Genomic DNA, 21,240 nt, shown 5'->3' on the forward strand with positions numbered 1-21,240 from the left:
TGTCATGCTGTAGATTAGCGACTGGCACGCTCCAACGCTTGAGCCACCAAGCATCTCTCTGGAGTGTCCAGCCTCTGGTTCACTGACCGCATACTTGCAGTATTCACAGATTCACTGCTTCCAAAGAAGCAGCATGCCCCTGCTTACCAGTTCCTCCTCAGATTACCACTCCACCTAACACAGAGCACTTAGATATGTGTATTGTAAAATCAAGGATAAGGCTTATTTAACAAAGCACAGAGATTCGAGTAGTACCAAAGAGAAGTATTGGCAACAAATGGTTACACATTCTAGAACCTACATGTAATCACGTCTTTAATGTCGAGTATTGCGCACCCAAAATCCTTGCAGCACTTTACAGCCTGGCTTGACTGTGGCCTTCTCTGAGATAAGCACGCTGTCAGCTTGCCCGCTAGGTGACAGACCTAGTGTGTTCCTTTGTATTCCAAGATATACCAGCACAATTCTTTGTCTTTTATTCATAAATAGGGAATTTCTCTGCTGTTTGTTTCATCCTGTAGATTTCCTCTCTTGTCGATTTTTTGCAGTCTTAGGGTGTGTTTACACTGCCCACATTACAGCATGGCTGCGGCAGTGCTGTGACGTGGGCAGTGTAGTCACACAGAGCTCTCCCGGCGATTAAAAAAAAAAAAAACCACCCTGAATGAGGGGTTGGTAGCTTTATTGCTGGGAACTGTGTTCCCAGCGATGAAGCGCTGTCTATGCTGGTGCTTTTCAGTGGTAAAACTTTTGTCACTATGGGGTGTTTTTTCACACCTCTGAACGACTAAAGTTTTAGCCCTGAAACTGGCAGTGTAGACACAGCCTTACTTAGCCCTTAGCTCAGTATCCAAATAGGCATACACTGTGAGGCATACAATACACGCTACCCAAATGGCCAGACAGAGATATAAGTGTCTGTTACCTGCTGCCTGACAGGAACCTTAAGAACATCCTTTTCAGTATAGATACATAACTTCTTAATTATCTATCCATACATGTCACAATGATGATTATGAGCTACTGGTTCTCTGTAGAGACCTTACATACTACCTTTTGGTGAACTGTTAGGAATCTATCTGAATCAAGGGATCCCTGTAAAACTGTATATACTCCGTGTCCTCTGCCAGTTGGCATCAAGGGGTCCCTGGGTCACGCATAGTAATTAAAGATCCCACACCAGGGAGCTGAGGGGAGAGGCGGGAGCTGAATTAACCCCAGTTTCTGTCCCTTGGCTTAAGCCTTATGAATCAGCACTTTCACGGAGAAATCAGAAGGCTAAAGATGCTTATCTGTAATGTAGAACAGTTACTTTTTAAAAATTAGGAATGACTCATATCACTGAGCAGATTCATCAAAGGGACAGGGGTTCAGTTTTGAATGTTAATAGGAAAATGCCTTGTCTGGTTACTACCTGTGAATAATTTTAACAAATTAGGCTGGGATTTTCAGAGGCATCTACGGGAGTTAGATGCCAATTCTGTGGGAAGTTTGCACCTAATTCCTTTAGATGCCTTTGTAAATCCCAGCATAAGGAGATCAAAACTGAATTTCTCTCTGGAAAACCAGCACTTCCTAACTACTGAAGTGTCTAATCTATGTATGCAGTAGTTTTGTGTAATTATTGTACTGCATTGCTAATTTCATTGAGACCTAGGATGGAATCCACTTCTATGGGGAGAGCCAGCACAGGGATGATATACCACTTTATGCCCTCACAATAGGGTCCAAATGGGAGCTAAATGGTGTGTAAGCAGTGCTTTCCTCTGCATAGTGGTGAATTTCACCCTTACTGTTAGGATACAGGACTGGGAATTTTTTGATCTGGGTTCTAGTCCTGATTCTGCCACTGACTCAGAGGATGATCTTGAGGAAGTCACAGGTTAGTTTCTCTGTGCCTTAGTTTTCCCATCCAAAAAAACATCATGATCTAGTGTTGAGAGCACAGGGCTAGAAATAAGGAAGTTCCTGGGTCTGCCACTGACTTGCTGTTTTGCTTGAGCAAGTCATTACTGTGTACCTCAGTTTCCCCATCTTTTCTTACTTCACATGGGTGTTGTGAGGATAATCTATTAATGTTTGTAAAGTGCTTTAAGATCTGTGGATAGGAAGTGCTACATAATGGCAGTCCTTATCAAAATTATATGTTAAAAAGACTGAGGGGATGTCTACACTGCAGTTGGAAGTGTGACTGCAGCATGTGTAGACATCCCTGAGCTAGCTTTAATCCAACTATCTTCAATACCAACAGCAGTTAATCTGCAACAGCGTGGGCCTCAGTGTGGGCTGTACAAGCCCATTCAGGATGCTGGGTATTTACTCAGACAGCTAGCCTATGCTGAAGTCCATGCTTTACTGCTAGATTTACTGTTACCTAAAGTAAAGCTAGCTTGGCGGTGTCTGCACATGCTGCCAACACACCTCTGATTGCAGTACAGACATACCTAAGAATACCTATATTTTTCATTGTCCCGTTTTTCTACTTTTGCTCTTTAAACGTTAACTTTCTACCCTACAGACACTTACGCGATTACCTGAACATCACTGCTGGAGAACATGATTTAAGTCTCATGGAGGAAGGAGAGCAGACACTACCAGTTAAAGCCATCATTAAACACCCAAATTTCAACCCCAAAAGACCAATGAATTATGACATTGCCCTTGTGAAGCTGGATGGTGCTTTCAACTTTAGTAAGGCCACAATGCTATACAATTATTCGTAATTATAAACATTAAGCTCACAGACCTCCCTGTTAAACATTGTTGTTAAAGCATAACTCCTAAGGAGAAATATTTTATTTTAATTTTAAATACATTTCTTCATAGAAAACATAATTGTATCATAATAAAATCTACAGCATAATGGAGATGGAAAAATAAGAATACATCAGTGTGCATGGCCTTTGTGTTTTTGAGAAAGAGTAATTAAAGGTCTGGAGGCAAGTCAGAAAAATAACTGAGGTGAATAGACTTATTCACATGGAGCAGAACCTTGAAGAATAGGGTATTACTCATTGGGAGTACAGCTGTTAAAATTTGGCCCTAAGTATTTAACTGAAATGCTTGTGTTGAAAAGAAATTATGTTCGTGCGTCCACAGAGTGGCACTCCCAGTATGTTCCAGCTGGGCCAGATTAAGGCAACTCAGGGCCCTAGTCAGTGGTGCTGGAACAATTGTATAGGGGTGTGTGTGCTGAGAGCCATTGAACCAAACTGTAAACCCTGTATACAATAGAAATCATGTCAAGCCAGGGGGTGCAGTAGCACCCCTAGTTCCAGCACCTATGGCCCTAGACATAACATAACAACATGACATGGGCCGTTTCTATGGCCCTGCTACTGTGTCATCACCCCACCACCCACTTTTGGTAGAGGTGACTGGAGTTCCCCTCTCCTTCCCATAGAAGCAGAGGAAGGACATGGAGTTCTCTTTATAGTGACAGCATGGACCCACCTCCGTTTGGGAGTAGGAAACAGAGACAGGGACAGCAGCTTGCATTCATTCTTTCAGTACTTACTCCAGCAGTCAGGGTGGGTGAGCTGGGCCCACTGCACTCTCTCCTCTTACACAGGGATGTCTCCTGGAGTAGTGTTGACAGTGCCCTCCGGAGCAGTGTACCTTGCTGTTAATACCACATTGAGATGCATGAGCCAGTTATCTCTCTCAGATCTATTGTTTCAGGTTCTCTGCAGACTCAGGCACGCATCACTGTGTTCTTTATACTTGGTTCACATTTGCATGGTTTCCTTTGCAAGCATGAGGACCAGATTATTTTTTTAACAGGAAAATTTAGATTCTTTTATAAAAAGATAATTTGAGTATCTAAGGTCTGTAATACCTATGACTTAATCTGGTCATTCATTCTGTCAAGCTAACAAATGGCAACACAATGAACCAATGAATTCTCAGGTTAAAAGAATACATTCATCCAATAAAGCACCAGGAAAGAAGGTAACCTCCTCAGAGGTGTTTTGAAAACAGGCATTGGTTATCATACTCTGAGGGCATGAATGAGTTTCCAGCAGCTTGTAGCAGGTGTCTTTTTCAGATTAACCCTCTGATTGATGTCACAATAAACTACAGTGCTATTTTATTTAAAGATTTAGTTGAGAAGTAAAACAAAGCTTATGTTCTTCAGCTCTTCTTTCAAATATTTAACAAGAAATTCATGTATATTCATGGTAGGTTCATCAGTTTTGCCAGCCTGCCTTCCTGATGTGGGTGAAAAGTTTGATCCGGGAGATGTTTGTACCACTTGTGGTTGGGGCCGTCTAAAAGAGAGTAAGCCACTGAAATAACTTTTTTAATTTTCTTAGTATGGCTTATAAGCTCCTTTATTTTATTTTTTTCCTATTTAGGTGCTTAGCAGTTTGTGCAGCAGCATCAAATCTACAGACCAGACAAATGGTGTAAACTCTGTGTGTGTGAGAGAGACAGAGTTCTTTTAACTGGGATTCTAATGCAAAGCCTTACACATTTTTCTGACTCTTCAGTTTTGTAACATATTATGTTGGGTCAGCTTGTATCTGAAAGTCAGAACACAGACAATTTAGGCATCTAGCCACAGGTGGGCCAGGAAGAAAACAGCAGCTAAGAATCAGAATTGGAACTTCAAAACAGAGCTTAAGTGGTACAATGGCTCTGTGTGGTCCCTCTGCACTGTGCACAAGAGTAAATTTCACTCTGAATGTATTACAGAACTCTGAAGTAGTTTGCCAAAGGAGGTTGTGGAAGCAGGAGGTATAAACTCAAGTCCTCCTACATATCCAAGTATTTTATTTTGAACATTTTAACTTTCTTTTAGTTCAACTGTCCGAGGATGGAATAGTTTTGCTTTTTCTTTAAAGGTGAACTGAAATTCTTTCTATATGTATTAATAAGGGTTTTATAACAAACTTAAAATACATCTGTGGTATATAATCTGAACATCATATGAAAATCTTGAAATCAGGAGTTGTATTTCATAGTTACAAAAATGATCCCATTTCATAGGGTGAAAATGTCTGGGGGGATATTTTGCATGAAAACAGGACTTTGAGGGGCGGGGGAGAACGAGCTGATTTTTGTTTTAAAAGTGGTCTCTTTTTAATGAAAACCGGTTTTCTAAGGCTCCTATCCTGCAATGGCCTCTGCATGGGCAGATCCCAGTGCCTGCACACGTCACTACAGGATAGGGGCCTACATTTTCAAATCAAGACAGTTGAAATTTTATGCAGCCAAAGATCAATATTTGAATTGAAATATTATACACCCACATAAAACTTCACACAGTCATATACCAATGGCTGTTTCTCAAAATACAACATTTAGACGATGAAACTTCGCCAAAAAAAACCCTATCATTATCCACTGAACTTTCAGTATGTCGAGCAAACTAGTTTCCTTATTTTTTCTTTAATCTTCTATTTTAGATGGAATCCTCCCTCAGGTCTTGCATGAAGTCGACTTGCCAATCCTAGACAACAAGGAATGTTCTAGAGCTTTGTCAACCTTACGGAATCCAATCCGAGGAGACACTTTAATGTGTGCCGGATTTCCAGATGGAGGAAAGGATGCATGCCAGGTTGGTGGAACAGATAGCCTTGCAGACCTTGCTGTAGCTCACATTTGTGTGTGTCTGTGTTTTGAGTGAATAGACGTATGCTATAATACAATGATCGGCAGTGTAATCCATTTGATATTTTAACTCTTCAAGGATGGCCAGTATAATCCATTCATGACTTCACTCCATTTTATTCTCACATCCCTTGTGTATGGGTTCCTTGAAATTACTTAGGGTTTGGAAAACCTTTCAGGTTAGCCTTTTGGAACATGTCCCAGTGCAATAACACTTGGAACTTCTCCTATTCAGAACACTTCATCAGCATTAACGAATTAAGTCTCATAATACCCCAGGGAAGTAAGTAACAAAGTGGTGCTCTGATTATCAAGAAGGAAAAACTGAGGCATGGAAGTTAAATGAGACGCTCCTGGCCACAGAGGGAATCAGTGTCAGAACCAGAACTAGAATTTGAGTTCCTCGCTTCAGTCCTGTGCTAAGACCATAACTCATCCCACTCTTGCACTAAAAATGTGGACATGCATCTTGGAGACAGGGAACATGGTTGTCTATCTGTTTTTTCCTCCCTCTCACCCTCACAATGATCCTGACTAAATACAGCAAGCCCAGCTGTGGAGGCACAGTCTGATTTCCTTGGTTGTCTTAAAGGGACATGCCCTAAAATAGCAGGGGGATTACTCCTGTACAAAATACAGCTGGATTTTTCTGGAATCATCCAGTGGGAGCTCATACTTGCTTAGTCACATACATGCTTTATATTAAGATGGGTTACCTTTATTATAGGGTGATTCTGGAGGCCCTCTTTTGTGTAGGCGTAAGCATGGTGCCTGGACTCTAGCTGGGGTGACCTCCTGGGGTATGGGATGTGCTCGAAGCTGGAATGATAACGTGAGGAAAAAGTATGATCAGAGAGGATCGCCAGGGGTTTTCACAGATCTTCGTAAGGTGCTCTCCTGGATTCAAGAAAACGTCAATACTGGTAATAAAACCTCCACAAATACATTAGTAATATGTAGGAGTAATGATTTCCTGGTGTGTTCTTCATGGCTCCATTTTTTTTTTAAGCTTTGCTTCATAGCAAATAATGATTATGGATTTCATTATGTGTCTAGCTGGACAGCACTCCGATTGCTGATTCTTCATAGGAATAGAAAGGTCATTGTTTAGAACTGTTGCAAATGGTGACTATTTTATTATCATTTTATTTTATTTTGTCTTCTCCCTGGACAATCATTGAGTTTCAAGGATTGGATTCAGTTGGTGTGTTAAAATGGAACTTTCATTCATTTACATCCTTTTCATTAGTTTACAGCAGAATATTTGTGATCTCTTGGGCCCAAACCTGCACTTCTTGAAGTCACTGGTGGCTTTCCTTGAGTGAGCTGTGCTGGGTCAGGCGTTGTAACTGTATGGAGAAATCCATACTTTCATGAGTTCTCCACCTTTCACACGTTCCCTCACTGTGCACAGAGGGTAAAATCACTCTCTTGCAGAGGGTTAGCATGAGGATTATTCACCACTTCTAAATTAATGGAACTGATGACTTAAATGGTGCATAGGCTTTGTGCTGTCACTCTACACAAGGGTGAATTTTACTCAGAGCAGTTATAAGTTGAGCTAATATTTTCTTCAAATTTGGGCTATTTTCTTTAAATGAAATCAAGGGTTGAAATCAAGGGAGATAAATATGCATTAGCTGAGATTCACATATACTGGCTGCAAAATGTTTATTTTCCCACAGAATTTAAACAAAAAAACATTTTTAGTGAAAATGTGAAAATGTCACGGAAAGTTTCAACTTTTGATTGAAAAACTGAAATATAAAAAAAACCTGAAATCAAATAAAAAAAACAAACATTTTGTTTTCAGGGTTTTGGTTTCCAGTGAAAAATTGAAATGTCTTCAGGAAAGCACCTGCTTTCCATGCAAATTTTCATTTAATTGAAATTCTAATTTTCCATCAAGAAAAGGTTTGAGTGGAAATTTTTTTCAGCCTTATTCATATATTCTTCTTCTTTATTACTTATTTGGTTATTCTGCTTAAATTATTTGGAAATAACCTAGCTCGACATAAAAAGGGGTGCTTTAGAAGCAACCCATAAAATATCATAAATTCCATTTGCACCCACCTTACAGCCCCTTCACAATGTCAGATCAGTACAAGGGGTCTGATAGTACAACTGAGCATCAGGCCCAGAATGTCATTTGTATGACACTACCAGCCAGATTCTGCCACCCTTAATCTGCTAAATAGTACCTTACTCCACAAGTAATCACATTCAGCTCAATGGGACTACTCAGAGTAGGATGCTACTCTACTTGATTAAGGATTTATCTGCATATGAGTTATTCTGGAATAGCTATTTTATTAATAATAAATATAAATAAAATAGGTATTCCAGAATAACTCCATGTGGGGGACACACTTTCTTATTCCAGAATGAGTGCCTTTTTCTGAACTAGCTTAATCCACTTCCAAAATAGATTAAACTAAACTGATAAAAAGTGCTGTTATTTCAAAATAAGTGTGTCCACATATGGAGTTATTCTGGAATACCTATTTTGCTTAAAATTCACACCCTATCTTATTCCAGAAGCCCTAAAGGTGACAGAGTCTGGCCCAGAGTTAGTAATTTCTGATTTAAAAAAGAAGTTTGATTAAAATTCACTATACTTTTTACAAATTTATTCATTCTGATAAAGGCAAAGTGTATAAAAGATTTGTTATGAGACTGAATGTGCTTCTCTAAAATTCCTTTTTTTCCTCCCCCAAACTAGATTTGAAAATGAAAAGTTCTACAGGTGAGTACTTTAACACATTCTACCTGTGTTAGAGATATTATGGCAAATGATATAAAAACTCTATTGTTACATTAGCTATGATGGGAGGAAAATACATATTTATGGTCTGATCTCGTAAACAATTAAACCCTGATTCAGCAAAATATGTATTTAAAGTTTAAGTTCATGCTTAAGTCTGTCCCTACTCAGGAAAGCACCTAAGAGTGTGCTTAAATATGGTTGACCTCAGAAAGAGAAGTGGGATTTGAAAAAAAAATCCTTTAGAGCACCTAATATAAAAATAAATGTTTTCATTCATTTTTATTTGCATTACTTTGTAAACAGATATTTTTAAAAATAGTTAAATATTCCTCTGCAGTGTAGGAATGAAAACTCAAATAGTACATGAGAACCAGAAATTGAGTGGGCATATTTTGAAGTGTTATATGTAAAAAATAGAGTCTGTGGTTTGCATTCTTCCTTTCCACTATGTAGTTGTACTCAACTCTTCAGTAAACAAGTAGGTTTATTTATAGGGCTGTCAATCACAGTTAATGCATGCGATTAATGCAAAACAAATTAACTAAATTAAAAAATATAGTCACTATTAATCAGTTTTAATCACACTGTTAAACAATAATAGAATACCAATTTAACTTTATTATAAATAGTTTTAGTTTTTACTACATTTTCAAATATATTGATTTCAATTACAACAGAGAATACAAAGTGTACAGAGCTCACTGCATATTATTTTTTATTATAAATGTTTGCACTGTAAAAAAGATAAAAGAAATAGTATTTTTTTTCAATTCACCTCCTACAAGTCCACTCAGTCCTACTTCTTGTTCAGCCAATCGCTAACACAAACAAGTTTGTTTACATTTATGGGAGATAATGCTGCCTGCTGCTTATTTTCAGTGTCACCTGAAATTGAAAACAGGCATTAGCATGGCACTATTGTAGCCGGCATTGCAAGGCATTTACGTGCCAGATACGCTAAACATTCGTATACCCCTTCATGCTTCCACTTGTAGGATCTTAAGTTTTACATTGTTTTGTTTTTGAGTGCAGTTATGTAAAAAAAGAACGAAAGAGAAAATAATAACTCTACATTTTCCTGGGCCTCACTGTTCATTAAAACTTTGTTGTCTGTTCCCCTACATGTGAATAAAGGGGGTAAGCAGGAGGGAGACACAATACAAATCTAATCTTGTGACAAAAATGTATCTGAGAAATTTTAAAACAGTAATCTCGTAATCCTCCTTCCATGCTAGATGAGCTTTTGGGGGTAGCAGATGACTGTATGTCAAACCTAATTTTCTGTTTCATTTCAAACCCCCACAATGCAGCATCATGTAGCATCCAGGATGGTAAACTCCCCAGCAATGAAGGTGAATTACGTTTCCCAGAAAGTCCCAAACATTTCTATCAAAACAACCAGTGAGTAGATGCAAGCATTCCTTTTTCAGAAGCTACATGCAATGACCTTGCAGCTGTAGTTTGTTGTTTGATTGCAAACAAGAATTCATCCAGTTTGTCATTGCAGGTTGTGTGTGTGGACTCTGCTGGTCCCAGAAGGAATGCATATACTACTTAATTTCTCCCATTTTGATGTGGAATCAGACATGTTCTGTGACTATGATTCTTTGTCAGTGTATTCAAAAGATGACAGACTTGTTGGTGAGTTGCTTTTCAGTGATTCTGTGAAATATTTTCATAGAGTCCTTCAATGTTGTTTAAAGTTATAATAGAAACTGGATCCACTGCTTTCAGGCTGTGTATGTGTTACTGATCACACTGAACTCATGCTTGCAAGTTACATGTCATGTGTCCCTCTAGGAGCTTGGCCACTAGATGCTAGCAGTTTACTATTTCCGCTAGCTAATGGAGTTACCCTTTAACTTCAAGTGGTAGAAGCTTGTGTTTTGGTAAAAAAGGGCCTTGGTTGAAAGCCTGCTGACAACTCATGCAGGAGTGAGTGGTATTGCCCTCTTATTACAATTTATTGGGGAAAAGTGTTTGGAGGAGGAACTGAAGGTTCAGTGAAATGATAATGGGCCAGCACAGAGGATGTTAGTTTTTAGCTTTTGGGCTTTTTCAGTTGTAAAAGCTTTTGGACTTTTGAAAAGCCCAAACTGAAGGACTGTAAGAATTCTAGTTATATTTGTACTTTTGATTTTTTTTAATGACCAAATACTGTAGCTGAGGTTTTATTATTTTGATATGCATACATTTTCTCAACCAACTTTACTACGTTTTTTTAAAGATGATTGTTCTCTAATAATAAATATGTAATTTGCAGGGAGATTCTGTGGGGTTGACTCTCCACTACCCATTTTGCTCAGCTCCAATGGCATAAAGCTGAAATTTGTCTCTGATAACAAGGCTTCTGGAACTGGATTTTCAATGGTGTACAGAGCTCTTTCACCAGATGCTCTTCCTGGTAAGTCTTAGTGCTATATCATATCCTCCCTGTCAATTCGTTGTATAAAATCCAATGTATTCTTGAAGTTAGCTGTTCTGAGGCCTATGTAGTTGCACAGTCAGGCACATGGCCTGAGAAAGTGGGGATGGATCTTGATTAAGTTCAGTCTGAGGCTTGGTTTGAGGCTGAAAAAGCATTAACATAAAGGATGAAGGTGTGTGTGAGTGCTCTTTCTAAGCAGATGATGGGATGGAGAGGACAAGGGAACTAACTGCAAATGGGACTATCAGGGGGCTGTCCTGAAAAACCCTATTGCTATGAGGAATCAGGAGAGAGATTGTCTCAGTGAGAGCCGCCCCCCCCCCCTGTAATTTCCTCCCCACCAACCAAGTGGGATAACATCCTGTTCCCTACAACACAGGGGTGTTCTAAGGCTTATTTAATTAATTAATGTTTGTAAAGTGGCAGAGATCCTCAGGCGAAAGATGCTACAAAGGATCCTGGGTCCAATCACTCCTTCTAGGAGGGAGTCCAAGGGAGACTGCTAAGTAGGAGGAAATGTTTTTGGGTCAGGTTTGTTTTCCCCATGGAACAGGTCCCAGGGCCAGCCTCCAAATCTGGAAGATCCCCTGATCAAGCAGAGAGAGGCCTTGTGTCTCTGTGACTCTGTTTGCTTCATTCCTTGGCAGAGTGATTCCTTTTTAAAGGCTTCTGCAACTGTGTGGCAACTGCCCCCAGCACTCCTCTTAAAGGAGATTGCCATCTGGAGGAAGCATATCCACTGGCCATATTACCTTTCCAACCTGATCTCCGAAGGGTATAGGGGGAGGCAAAGTGCAGCTCCCTGGCCTTTTCTTGTCACACTCCTGCTGCTGCGGCTCTACACAGATCCCAGTACCTGCAGAGTGCTCTCTGCAGGTTTGGGAGAAGTATGTTACTGCCGTGGGCTGGCTCTCTCTTCCATGTGGGAGGGGGATCATCTGAGGGGAGAGGGTCCCCTCTGTGCATGGATCATAGTAATGGGCCAAATCATTCTCCCTTTCTTTTTCTGTATTTCACCTGTGAGAGCACTGCTTGGGAGCTGTTCTGGATTTTAATTTAATGGATGGACAATGAATAGGAAAACATTTGCTTCCCTTTGATTTTTTTTTTTTTTTTCCTGTGTGTTTCTAGATTCTGGATGCGGGTCCTTAGCTGTCCTCTTTGAAGGAGGAGTGATACAAAGTATGAACTATCCTGAGCCCTACAACAATCTGGCAGACTGTCACTGGATTATTCATGCTCCAGAGAACCATGTAATCAAGGTACAGTGCAGGAAGGGCTTACACCTTTCATTCTGTGCAGATAATTTCTTTTGGAAAGAAATAAGTCATATACTAAGTGTTGGCAACAAACGCTTACTTTAGTTAACACCTTCAATTCTTGTGTAGTGCTGCTGGGTCCAGTGCATGCCTCTTACATTCAATCCGAAAAACAGCTGTATTCTCATTTTTCAGATCTGTTAGAACTGTAACAAAGTTTGGAATCATTTAGACTTGGGCTTTTGGCTTGGCCCGCTGGCACTAGTTGCAAATCGTGGATCTGGATCTAGGTCTAAACTCCAGTTTCTCCAAAGTTTTGGGGATGTTTGAACTGGGTGTTTTGGTTCATTACTAGCGTAAATTAAAATTATATTTCTCTCATTAGCTATAAACATAATGATTTTCCTCCTATTAGCCTTTTGTTGAAGATAAAACAACGAATCAGTTTAATATTGCATACACCTTCTATCAGGGGACTTGTGGCACCTTAGAGACTAACAAATTTATTTGTGCATAAGCTTTCGTGAGCTGCAGCTCACTTCATTGGAATGCATCCGATGAAGTGAGTTGCAGCTCACGAAAGTTTATGCTCAAATAAATTGGTTAGTCTCTAAGGTGCCACAAGTACTCCTTTTCTTTTTGCGGATACAGACTAATACGGCTGCTACTCTGAAACCTATCAGGAGACTGTATCCTGTCCTTAGAGGCGCATGACCTAGGGTATTAAAGATCTGTAATAGATCTTCCCATCTCTTAATACTAGCTCTATAATCTAATTCTTTCCTTTTTCTTTTTAAGCTTACATATGAGTATTTTGAAATAGAGGAAAATGAAGACTGCTCCTATGACTCTGTAACAGTGTATGAGGATGTGACAAGAGAGGAAGAAATAGGTTTGTTTTTTGGTTTTCAAAACAGGTCATTGATTCAGACCTGGCTTCTGTTGTTCTCATTTTGTATCTCCAAACACTATAATTTAGCAAGTAAAAACTTGACAGCCTGTAAAGTAACAAATCAAAAAAGAGCAATTCCCCTTTACTGCCACTAGATGCTGAAATGAATAGTATTCTCAGTACAGTACACACTGACGTTTTTCACCACTGTTCCTTTTCAGAGGACTATTATCTACTATCCATTTACTTAAATAGAGAAACACATCTACATCATTAAAATCTTGGGTATTTAAATTGTATCCTAAATGCAGTGCTTAGGAAATACTGCCAGATACGTGTTTTGCACCACTGGTGTTTGACACACTGATTATACAAACACCTTAGGTGACCTGAGTTCAGTTTGCTTTTCAGGGGCTTGTTCTTCTTCACTATCCCGGTGAACATTGGTGTAACTCTCATTAACTTCACTAGAATTGCTCCAGGCTTATGGCAGTGTACCAATAAGTTAGAGGAGAACTGGGCCTAAGGACTTGTGCTATGGTTTGTCAAGGGCTTGGAATACGTAATAGGCCCAATTCATCTCTGTGCTGGTGGTAGTGTTGGAGCAAAGACACAGGGGAGGTAGCTTGTGCCTCCCTTTATTCAGAGACTGCTGGGACCAGATGGACCCTTGGTGGTCTAAGGAAGCCATCAGGACTGCCTTAACTTGTACCTCCAGCAATGGTTCCTATAGGCTTGTGCAGGAGTACAGGACTGCTATGGCCAATGCCTTGCCACTCCAGCCCATGCAGGAGATTGGGTGTAGTGGGATTCCTGCACTGGGGATATTTTCCAGAGGAGTCTTATGGTTACTTTCAGCCCCTTTGCGGCAGCATAGCAAGGCTGAATTCACCTGTAGGCTTTGATTACTCTTTACTGACTGAAATTGGCTTTGTTTGGAGGAATCTGAAAGCCGCTGGAGAATGTAGTTGTGCTGTTGGGAGCAGCTTTGTGTCTTTGGAAGGTAACAGTAGCTTTTTTGAGATGAGAAGGTGAGAGAAAAGGGAACACCGAACATCTAACGGTGTGGTACCATTTGTAAACTACAAACTAATCATTTTTTGTAATAACTTGGTCAGTTAATGACAGTGGGATGCTTGGATGATGCAAGGAAAGCCAAATCTCCAATGTATTCCTCCCACAGTTGTGAAACCTGATGAAAAGGACACAAATACCCACAACAGAACTGGCAGATATAAATCTATGAATGAATGCTCCACAAATCCTCATCTTGACAGCTGAGGTTAGACATGGACCAGATCTAATTATCCTGAGACATGGGAGGGAATCTAAGAACCTAAACACAAAATTGAATTTTGCAAATGGCTTCTGTATTTATGGACCAAAGTCCTGGATCCAAACTCCTTGAATTTTTGGGAAGTTTGGAATTTGGATTGAAATATTGTTGCTGAGTTCCATGAGAGCTCATTCTAACATATACAAAATTAGGTTTCTTTCCAATCACGTCTGTGTTTTGGAAAAAGTGTGCTTCTCCTTTCCACCTTCCCCTTTTCTTTTGTTGCCAGTAAAGGATATAATAGTTATATATAATCTTTTGTAAATCTTGGGTCTGTCTTTAGCTAGGTCTTGTGGATTTGCTGTCCCAGCGCCTGTTTTGAGCACCTCTAGCATGATGCTGATCATCTTTCATTCAGATGAAACCGAGACCTTTGGGGGATTCCAGGCCACATTCTCCTTCATTCATGTAGCAGGTAAAAGAATTGAACCATAGTGTATAGGTGGCAGCCTGCTTTGCCTTGGGGGCAGCAGGGGGCTCTGCAGCGAATCTTGGTATTTCACCTGGTTTTGCTCTGGGTAAGTCTCCTGGTAAAATGTAACTGAAGATTTCCGTCATCAGATGTTGTTCCCCTGTAGATAGATTACTAAAATCACAAGAAATTACTAGTTTGCCTCTGTGACAAAACCAAGAGTAACTTAATTTGAGATGCACTAATATGCTATTTTCACTTGCTAGATTTAAATATATCAGATTCTAACAATGAAACAGCACCTCCTGAGGGTCTAGATACCACCACAGAAATTCCAGGTAAGGCAGCCTGTGATACACCTTCTTCAGTGGGAATGTGGTACAATTTGCGTGGGGAGGAGGGGAGAAGAATGGCTTATGATTGTACCTTGAGTTGCTCCAAGATGCTCCAGTTGAGAAGAGCTAAAGAAATAAAGGTGTAAAGAATAAAGAGTTGGCTTTAGAGTAGTAGGCCCTGATTGTCTGTCTGGTGCCTGCACCTTGTGCACTCACTTACACCAGTAAAATGTGGGTTTAAAATGCTACTATTTTGATTTGGTAACATTTTGCAAAAACTCACTTTGTACTAGTGTAAGTGATAACACCAGGCACTGGAGAATCATGCCTGTACTTTTAGAAATTGTCTTTTCACCCCTAAAGGTTTATAGAGTGGGGTGAGTCTGCAATATACTACAGACCTAAGGCTTATTCATTGTACTGTAGGTGATCTTACTCTTATGAATAGGCTCTTTTTCTGCAACAAGCATCTTCTCTTGGTAGTGGTGTCCCTACACATTTTGATGCATTGCAGCGGGGGAGGTTTAGGGTTAGGAAAAAGGTTGCTGAGGTAGGCTACCCTCACAGTAAATGCAGTCAAGCAAATGTAAACTCTTTCCCCCACTGAAAACTGAACTCTCCTTGAGTATATAAACCCTTTATGTTCCATATTAACAGATGACATCTGTGGAGTGCCTTCAAATCAGCCCAGGTTTCTCTTCAGTAGGATAATGGGTGGTGAGGAAGCTGTGCCCTTCTCATGGCCTTGGCAGGTCAGCATACAGATTTCAGCTGAGCACATCTGTGGAGGAGCAGCTCTTACCAAAGAGTGGGTTGTCACAGCTGCTCACTGCTTTACTTATAAGTAGGTACACGTGGAAAGAAGATACTATAAGATTTCTGGAGGGAGTTTTTTATCACAAAATGTCATGTACAATGTGATGGATGGATGTGTTTTGATTTAGTTCTATTAGATTGGTGTAAAGTATGGGCAGCTAACATCTTCTCATACAATTAATTTGACACATAAGGGGATACTGACAAGATTTATAGTCCCCAAATCTGTCAGCCCTGGGGAATTCCTCCCTGATTGTTCTGTGCCTCTCCATAGCATGAGCTGCCAGGGCCCATCCACAAATCCAGAAGATCATTCAGAATCTGTTTAGATCAGGCCTCCTGTTGATCTCCCAGGATCTATCTTCCCAGAGGGTTGTGATAGGCTTGTCATTATTAAGAAGCTCATAAACCCACAGATTCTACCCCTTGTTACTGGGATTGGGGAGGACACCTTTATGGAAGGAGTTAATCGTGGACCTTGGCAGCGGCAGCTCCCTCTAAAAATATTTTTTCCAAAAAGTACTGTAACTCTCGAGTATTTTCTAGATCATTTGTAATGAGTATTATATGACTGTGTTCATTTTGTACTTTAATGAAAAGCACATATAAAGATCCTCCTGTTCTTACTATTGGGTTTTCTTTCCACAGCGGGGGCTCTCTTTCTGCAAGAGCTTCTTCTCCCAGGGTTGAAATTCTGGTCCATTTTCAAATAATTTTGAGATATCTTTTAAAATCAGAGGTCAAATTTTCAGAAGTCTTAAGTCCCATTTTGAGAAGTGACTCAGGTATTTAGGGTCCTAAACCCCACTGATTTGTTTTCAAAGGAACTTAAGCTCTGAACTGCCTAAGACACTTCTGAAAATGGCATTTAGGTGGCTTTGGAAATTCTACCCCAGGTGTCCTGCTTTTGCTGTATTTAAAAAAAAAAAAAAGAAAAGAAAAGAAAACAAACCTATGAGAACTGTGGTCAGAGGGAAATTTACATTGCATGATCTCATCACATCAGAATCTTTATATGGCCTCTGGTGGTTCTGCATTAATTGATTTTTGTCTCAACAGAAAGAGAAACAACTGTAAAGGATATGACATTTTTTCTGTTGTGTTTTGATCTGTGATTCTGTTAATCATTTTTTATTTTTTTTAACGAAAAACTGACGTGAAACTAAAAAATGATGTTAAGTGTTGATTTGGTCCCTAGCATGTCTATGTCCTGCTGCTTCTCTAGATGCTTTGTATAAAAATCAGACCCTGCAAGCTCTTTCCTCTTGGCCCAAATAATTCTTTTGCCTAATCACACTGCCAAGTTACAGAACTTGATTGTGCTGCTATTGAAGTTAGTCCTGTTGATTTATGGGATAGGATTGGGCCCCTAAACGTAAATCTTAGATTGTTAAGGATTAATCATGCCAGAGGTTGTTAGACAAACTTCATGGTGAGAAGAGCCCTGAGTATGTTCCTGCTTTCTTCTTTTTTAGGGAACAGTACAGAGATTTATGGATGGTGGTTGCTGGACTCCATGATATTACAGAGCAAGAGCACAGTCAGGTATGAATTAAACCTGGTTTGTACATTAAATACTTCTCACTACCTGGTAGCATGCAGGATGCAGCAGATTGAGTTGCTGTGCAAATATAAATGGAGGCTACACATGTGCACAAGGAAGTTTAAGTGCCATCACAGAACTCGTAGGTGAGCAGTAGTGAGCCCCAAACTCTGAGCACTGCCCCCAAGTCACAAGTGTGGAGGGTGCAAAGGGGGCAGCGCATGGTGGAGGAATGGCTAAGCCACAACTGCTCAAGTATCTTAATTCTAAACCCTGTAAGACCTGGTGATCGTTGCTAATACAAATGCTTTCCGGTGTGCTTCCCTTCCGCATCCCATTCTGCTGATTTTAGTTCCTGAATGTCTACGTTTGTATCTCTTACCTATCATGACAAGACAGCTGCTTTCCAGCAGTTAATCATTAATAAGGCTAAATTTTAGTCATGGGTATTTTTAGTAAAAGTCATGGACAGGTCACGGGCAGTAAACAAATTCACGGCCTGTGATTTGTCCAAGATTTTTACTATATACCTCTAACTAAAACTTGAGCCAGGGGACTGTGGGTGCTCGGGGGGGGGGGGGGGGGGTTCAGCCTGGGGATGCTGGGGGTGGTGGTCTGGGACCCCTGTTGGTGCTGGGAGGGGCAGCCAGGGGCTCTGTGCGCTGCTCCTGCCACAAGTGCTGGCTCCGCAGCTCCAACTGGCTGGGAATTTCAGCCAATGGGAGCTGCAGGGGTAGTGCCTGCGGGCACAGGCAGCACGCAGAGCCCCCCTGGCCACACTGCCTAGGAGCTGCAGGGACATACCGTTGGGAGCTGGGGAGCCCCCCCTGTAAGTGCTGCCCCACACCCCAACCCCCTGACCCAGCCCTGAGCCCCTTCCCACACCCAAACTGCTACTGCTGGCCTAGGACCCGCCCAGCTCAGGCAGCCCCTGAGCCAGCACCAGCCACTGCAGAGGTCATGGAAAGTCACAGAATCCATGACTTGCATGACCTCTGTGACAGACACGCAGACTTAATCATTAATAACCTTGGTGGTTCTTCATGCACCATCTCCAGAGCTCCAGGCACATTCATAAAACTGGAATGCTTTAAAGCACCAGGCTCCCAGCTCATTCAAGGAATTGTCGTGTCTTCCCTTTTCTAGAGAAGATCAGTGAAGCAGTACATTATTCATCAAGATTTTAACGAGATCACGATGGATTCCGATATTGCATTATTGCAATTGACTGAGCCCTTGGAGTTTAATCACTACGTGCGTCCAGTGTGCCTGCCTGAGAAGGATGAGGTGGTTCAGCCTTCTAGGGTGTGCACCACCACAGGGTGGGGTACTCATAATGAAGGTATGCAAGTTTTTTCACTTTATGGAGCTGTGCATACTGCAGATGTATTTTAACAAACACTACAGGGCACATGAGAAAGCAAATCGTATCTTTCTTTAGCTCCTAGAAAATTAATTTGTTAATTGGGATCTGTTCTTGATTACATAGATGGCGAGGTGTGCATGGGGCGTGGTAACAATCAGATCTATTAAAATGTGGTACGGTCTGCAGAAGGGGAGTACTGGAAACTTCGTCACTTGAACATTTAAAGATAGGACAAAGCACGAGAAAATGTCTAGTAGAGAGCAATCCTGCATTGTTAGGAGGAAGGGCATGGTGATCCCATGGGTATTTTTCAGCTCTCATGTCTGACACTGGCAGGAGGTAGGTGTATATCAGTGTTCATCAGCAAAAACACAGACCTGTGATTTTAAGCTATTTTTCACTTCAAGACAGAGAAAAGTCCAATAAACTTCAGCAATTGGAAGTCCCAATCCTAGTCTCGGAGGCATGTCAGAACTACTATGTAAGCCATCCCGGCAAGGTGACCCAGCGGATGCTCTGTGCTGGATTCCCTCTGGAGGAGGGAAAGGACTCGTGCACAGTAAGTTAACACAAAGTGCTGCTATTGTGCTTAACAGGGAACTGCAAAGATCTTTGATTTTTGAAATAGGGAGTGCTGAGATGTGAGTGGAAGGGTCTGTTTCACTGTGGACAAAAGTTACTTATCTGGTACATTGTGAAACAATTTGTCATTCCAACAGTGCCATCAGCTGTTCATATTACACACCCACCCACGCACCACAAAAGTGGCACATCGTGAGCCTATGATAAAAAAGAAGGATGAAAAGAAATGAGTTAAGTATGAATCACACACATAATGAGTCAAGGTTTGTCATGGCAGCACATTGAAAAGGCAATGTTAATTTGTAACATAAACTATTTTCTCTTGCAATGTAGGGTGACTCAGGTGGACCATTAGTTTGTCCTTCAGAAGATTCAGGATTTTATACTCTGAGTGGACTAATAAGCTGGGGCTTTGGTTGTGGAAGGAAAAACTACCCAGGAGTATATACAAACGTTGCTGTTTTCATTGACTGGATCAGTCACTATATTAACAATACTGGTATGTATGGGGCGGGGGGAAAGCGACTGTGTTTTCTTTAGGTGCCCAGCCTGAGGCACATTAAAAGGGCCTAATCCTTTTCAGAGGGCAGGTCCTTAACACTTTCTGAATGGCAGGCCCCTTTAACATGTTTCAAGTTGGGCACCTGGGAATGGAGGCACCCAAAATCAGTACTCACTTTTTGAAAGTCTCAGCCTTGACTCTTCATCATATATTGGAGTAGCCAAACCACTGCTTGTGAGCCACATGTGGCTCTTTTACTGATAAAGTGCAGCTCATGTAGCCCTCCACCCCACCCCATTCTCCACCTACCAGACTTGTGGGGGGTGGGGGAGAGAGCTCTGAGCATCTGCCTTGCGGGAGGGTGGTGGGGTCTCAGGGCTTCTGCCCAGCAGGATGGGGGGCTCTCAGGGCTTCTGATATGCGGGCCATGCCTGCCGGAGCTCTGGGCTTCAGCCCTGCTCCTGCTGAAGCTCTGATCCCTGAGACCCTCCCCTTTAGCCCAGGCAAGCACTCCCTGCAGAGCTGAAGCCCCGAGCTCTGGCAGGTGCGCCCAGCTCTCGAACTTCTGAAGATTATTGTATGTAGCTTGGAGGGTCAGTAAGTTTCGCCCACCGTCATATATTATTATTCCTACCTTTGATTGCATTTCTTCAAGTCAGTAGTGTGTTTCCTTAATCTGCTCTGCTTTTCTGATTTTTCAAAATAAAATGACACTAGATAACAAAACAATTTCAGTGCCATCTCCATTTAATCCAGTGTATGAATGTGTAGTCTTGACAGGTTAGTTGAGAACCCTTGAAAGTTTTCACCAGGGAATCTTTTAAAAGTTTTTCCAGTTGTCATTTTTCTATATCTACTCAATTTCAGACTATAAAGATCAAAAGACCAGTTCTAACAGGCCTTATTGTAGTGCACCCCCAAAGCACTAAATACAAACTTAGCATATAAGTCTGGCAAGAAAAGCAGATTTCTCCTCTGTCAGTAGGGTTCCAGCGGTGTAACGGTTGGCAGAATTTGACTTATAGTGTGTTAATCTGTCTGAACACGTTCCCATACAGTAAAGGCCAAATTCCAAACTCATTGATGGTCATCTGAATCTAGTTTCAGTTAAGTTACCCATTCTTTAACGTGTATTTTTGGGGCAGTCACACATTACAGGTTAACATAATTTCAGAAATCGGCAGGTATTAGAAGGAAGATAAGAGAGGGAGGGAATGAAATGAATGTGACGCTTGTCAGTCATGTCACTCAATGAACTATTGGAAGGTGCTCAAATATGACAGTGATGAGGGTCATGTAAGCGCCTGTACTGACTAGAATAAAAAAGCTAGTTTTCAGGAGCTCCCACAGAGGTCAATGAGAATTTTATCATCAACTTCAGTGGGA

The 21,240-nt window shown here is 41.0% G+C and overlaps 1 protein-coding gene across 3 annotated transcripts in view; it reads left to right on the forward strand.

Annotated features, from left to right (window-relative positions):
- Positions 1 to 21,240, forward strand: part of OVCH2 (ovochymase 2) — a 74,370-nt gene that overhangs the window by 51,924 nt on the left and 1,206 nt on the right. For 2 of the 3 annotated variants that reach the window (XM_084632283.1, XM_084632282.1), the window contains 17 exons: positions 2,519 to 2,691; positions 4,186 to 4,281; positions 5,412 to 5,563; positions 6,344 to 6,539; positions 8,339 to 8,362; positions 9,694 to 9,784; positions 9,891 to 10,024; positions 10,647 to 10,787; positions 11,943 to 12,073; positions 12,869 to 12,962; positions 14,582 to 14,713; positions 14,977 to 15,048; positions 15,703 to 15,889; positions 17,337 to 17,406; positions 18,551 to 18,746; positions 19,178 to 19,329; positions 19,686 to 19,851. In XM_084632283.1, the coding sequence (XP_084488409.1) occupies positions 2,571 to 2,691; positions 4,186 to 4,281; positions 5,412 to 5,563; positions 6,344 to 6,539; positions 8,339 to 8,362; positions 9,694 to 9,784; positions 9,891 to 10,024; positions 10,647 to 10,787; positions 11,943 to 12,073; positions 12,869 to 12,962; positions 14,582 to 14,713; positions 14,977 to 15,048; positions 15,703 to 15,889; positions 17,337 to 17,406; positions 18,551 to 18,746; positions 19,178 to 19,329; positions 19,686 to 19,851 (2,155 nt within the window). In that variant the 5' untranslated portion in view covers positions 2,519 to 2,570. The remainder of the gene's footprint in view (positions 1 to 2,518; positions 2,692 to 4,185; positions 4,282 to 5,411; positions 5,564 to 6,343; positions 6,540 to 8,338; positions 8,363 to 9,693; positions 9,785 to 9,890; positions 10,025 to 10,646; positions 10,788 to 11,942; positions 12,074 to 12,868; positions 12,963 to 14,581; positions 14,714 to 14,976; positions 15,049 to 15,702; positions 15,890 to 17,336; positions 17,407 to 18,550; positions 18,747 to 19,177; positions 19,330 to 19,685; positions 19,852 to 21,240) is intronic. The other variant, XM_084632284.1, reaches the window with a different exon arrangement.

The sequence above is a fragment of the Lepidochelys olivacea genome, assembly GCF_965140295.1.
Source record: "Lepidochelys olivacea isolate rLepOli2 genome assembly, chromosome: 6".
Lineage (NCBI taxonomy): Eukaryota > Metazoa > Chordata > Testudines > Cheloniidae > Lepidochelys > Lepidochelys olivacea.